We start from the raw sequence: 3,822 nt of genomic DNA, 5'->3' as shown, positions 1-3,822 counted from the left end.
TTCAAGGAATATACATGCTTAAAGAAAATTGACAGTTAGGAATTCATTTATGAGTTGCCGTAACATTTCACTGTTAATTATCCTCTAAAACACAGTTAGCTTTTAGAGAAAGAACACTGGTAAGGGGTGTGATTCCAGTTTGTACACTGTCACTAACCATTAATCTTGTCACATCATTTCACCCCTTAGGGCCACTTTGCCTCATGTTGCTTAAAGCCTTTCTATATCTCTAAGGCCTTTCTTGTTGGGATAAGTACATCACCAGTTTACTTATTTGACAATAGCATATAGTTATTTGTCCACCATTGTCACAATAACCTTATCAGGGCATGGTCACAGTGCCGTATTGTCATTGGTTATTGAAGGACAGTTGGGCGATAACTCTGAATTCCCACTGGACATTGAATAACCATTCAGGTCACACTATGTAGACACAACACCAAAAAGAGCCTTGTCTTTGTTTTGTTTTGTTTTGCGTTTTGTTATTTTCCTACATAAAGAAAACAAAATCTTAAAATAGCATGGACTCGTTTGAAACCTCTGGGATAAAAGACATTGTTTTGCTATTCTTTGTTGTAGTTTCATAAAACTGAGTAAAAATGCAAGTAAATTGAGAAGATTCTGAAGTAAATTGGTATTTAAAGTATATTTTTAAAAAGTAACTGACATTTCTGTCCCTTACCTTGCAGCCTTTGCATCACGTTGGCAATGTCCCGAGGAGACCGAGAGGCCGCCCTGGAGGCTGCCATGGTTTCTCCTGTAGCATAAAACCAACACCAGAGGCTCTTCGCCCAAGGCAGTGCAGCACTAGGCCACTCTAGAAAACATACTTGAACTCGATCTATGGAGTCAAAAACAGGTCCCAGGCACTTGCAGCAGTCAGCGAGGGGACGGCACTCCTAAAGACGGAACCACCTCTTTTTCTGCTTTCGGTTTAAGACTATCCTCTTCAATGAACTGAGGAACCTGAAAACCAAATAGAAAAGGTACCATATAAAAAAAAATCTACATAGCTCACCATAGTGCTAACACAATTATTTCTCTTCACTTTGAATAGATGGTTCATTACTAAGTGAAATGATTAATGTTTAAAAATACTTATAAAGTACTAGGCAAATACTAGGCATTTCTTATGACATTTGATAGATAATAAATAATATGCCTGAGATTTATACAATAAAATTGGTTGCTAAAAGGGGAAATGTTCACTTTTAGTCCATGTTTTGTTTCTAAACAATAAACTTATCCATTGATCTATGAAAGTGAAAGTACTTACACCCAAAACACTGAGTCTATTTCTCAATACTCACAGGTTCTCTTTTCTATACTGTGTTAGCCTGCTTTGCACACATATTGTGCTGTTTTGATTGTACACTTTCCAGGAATGAGATCAAATCCTAGCTCCTAATAACAATTCAATGAATTAAAACATATAATTGTAAAACTACTTCATTCTAAAACTTTGAGTTTCAGATATTCTGATTTCAGAAGTCAAAACATATTTGAGTTAGCTTTATTCCTCCCCAAAGAGAAAGACTCTAAAGTAAATTGTGAGGCTGGGCTAAGAATGGGCTAAGCAGACAAGGCATTTTCTTTCTAACCTCTTCCTGACTGAATTCTCTGCTATAGTCAAGTTTAATTCATCATTCTGGACTGGGGGATGGGGAAAAGAGGTAGGAGAGCAGTTGATGAAATCTTGATGTTGAGACATGTATTTTGAATAAGGATTTCCTAACCCTAGGGTTAGCTGAAGAGAAGATCTTGCCACAAGTAGGATAATTAATGACAGAAAGAAAAGGAGTGTGCAAAATGCACTCAGAGAAAGAAACTTAATGAAGGGGCCAAATGAAGGGGACCTATGTGACAGTGACATGTTATTACAGTTCACACTCATCTCTGGGTTATGATGAAGAAGGTGAANCTATTTCTCAATACTCACAGGTTCTCTTTTCTATTCTGTGTTAGCCTGCTTTGCACACATATTGTGCTGTTTTGATTGTACACTTTCCAGGAATGAGATCAAATCCTAGCTCCTAATAACAATTCAATGAATTAAAACATATAATTGTAAAACTACTTCATTCTAAAACTTTGAGTTTCAGATATTCTGATTTCAGAAGTCAAAACATATTTGAGTTAGCTTTATTCCTCCCCAAAGAGAAAGACTCTAAAGTAAATTGTGAGGCTGGGCTAAGAATGGGCTAAGCAGACAAGGCATTTTCTTTCTAACCTCTTCCTGACTGAATTCTCTGCTATAGTCAAGTTTAATTCATCATTCTGGACTGGGGGATGGGGAAAAGAGGTAGGAGAGCAGTTGATGAAATCTTGATGTTGAGACATGTATTTTGAATAAGGATTTCCTAACCCTAGGGTTAGCTGAAGAGAAGATCTTGCCACAAGTAGGATAATTAATGACAGAAAGAAAAGGAGGGTGCAAAATGCACTCAGAGAAAGAAACTTAATGAAGGGGCCAAATGAAGGGGACCTATGTGACAGGGACATGTTATTACAGTTCACACTCATCTCTGGGTTATGATGAAGAAGGTGAAGAAAAGGAGTGGGGTGGGGGTGCAGGGGAGGATGATAAAAGCAAAAAACTGTAAAGAAAGCACAACACACATATGTGGGATGCTCTACCTGCCAAAAGGAAAAAAAGAAAATAAGGAGTCTAAGAGTGCTATCAAAAATTGTAAAACCTGAATGTATGGTCATACAAACAGTATTATTTATGAAGGATTGGCTAAGTAATAGAGTATAATTACAAATTACGACTGATTTAAAGATGTCATTATTAATAATAGTATACAATGGTTTCTGGTTAGAACGTATTAATACAAAGCCGATCAGGCTACCATTTTGAAAATGACACAGAACACTGCACACTGCTCCCGCTCTGTGTGAAAAGCATCAAAAAGGTGGATTGGAGTAAGAAAGGGTGTGCTGGCCATTCAACAAGTTAGGGCCCCGGGGTGGGGGCAGTGAATAGCATTAGTTGGTCAGAAGGCAGAGGCAGACTTCTGTAGGCTACCTGAAAGGGTATCGACTAGAAGTAGGACCCAGTACATGGCAGCATCTGGGGCTGGAGTGGGGCCTCTCAGTGGGGGGCCCTCCAAGTGATTCTCAGAGGAGAAATTGTGACTCACGGGGGGATCTGTCACACAACAAGGCCTAGAGCTCTGCTGTAATCATGTGCCCAGTTGCAGCCTTCATCTCCTGGGGAAAAACATTCCACCTGCCCACATACAAAAGCCACCTTAATTTGAAGACTAATAGACAGTGAGAAATGCCTGAGGGATATTACAAATAGCTCTAAGCTGTCAGAAAGTTAGTGCTCCAAATGCAAGAATATAACTTTCTGAAATTTGCCTATCTATCTGTCTATCTATCTGTCTATCTATCTATCTATCTATCTATCTATCTACCTATCTATCTATCTACATGTATAGTAAGGAAGGAAATTCCTTTTTAATTCTGCTACCCCACACCAGGCCCTGCTCAACACTGGAGTTCACAGATGATTAAGACATGGCCCCCACCATCAATCAAGAATTATGGGATTAAAAGGGATTTTGGTAAATCGCTGCATTAAAGGTCACTGTGTTTCTATCCTCTCCTAGTTCACATTCATGTTATACAATAGATTACTCCTGAAATATCTATCTCCCTCCCTCCCTTCCTCCTTCCATCCCTCATTTGATACCACAGGAAACTCAGAATTTCACAGCTCTGTCCAACTTCAGTTTAGATATCCAGTCTTACTCCTACAATATAACTAGTACATTCTGAGTGTCAGAGCTCAGTGCTGGGGGTACTCATATGAAT

The 3,822-nt window shown here is 38.7% G+C and overlaps 1 protein-coding gene across 1 annotated transcript in view; it reads right to left on the bottom strand.

Annotated features, from left to right (window-relative positions):
* Positions 1 to 3,822, bottom strand: part of SYNE1 (spectrin repeat containing nuclear envelope protein 1) — a 455,684-nt gene that overhangs the window by 444,812 nt on the left and 7,050 nt on the right. Inside the window, exon 2 of the mRNA XM_019638911.1 lies at positions 683 to 966. Within this exon, the coding sequence (XP_019494456.1) occupies positions 683 to 749 (67 nt within the window). The 5' untranslated portion in view covers positions 750 to 966. The remainder of the gene's footprint in view (positions 1 to 682; positions 967 to 3,822) is intronic.

The sequence above is a fragment of the Hipposideros armiger genome, unplaced genomic scaffold, assembly GCF_001890085.2.
Source record: "Hipposideros armiger isolate ML-2016 unplaced genomic scaffold, ASM189008v1 scaffold_41, whole genome shotgun sequence".
Taxonomy (NCBI): Eukaryota; Metazoa; Chordata; class Mammalia; order Chiroptera; family Hipposideridae; genus Hipposideros; species Hipposideros armiger.
The sequence above is the reverse complement of the archived record's forward strand: the minus strand, read 5'-3'. Positions and strand labels throughout refer to the sequence as shown.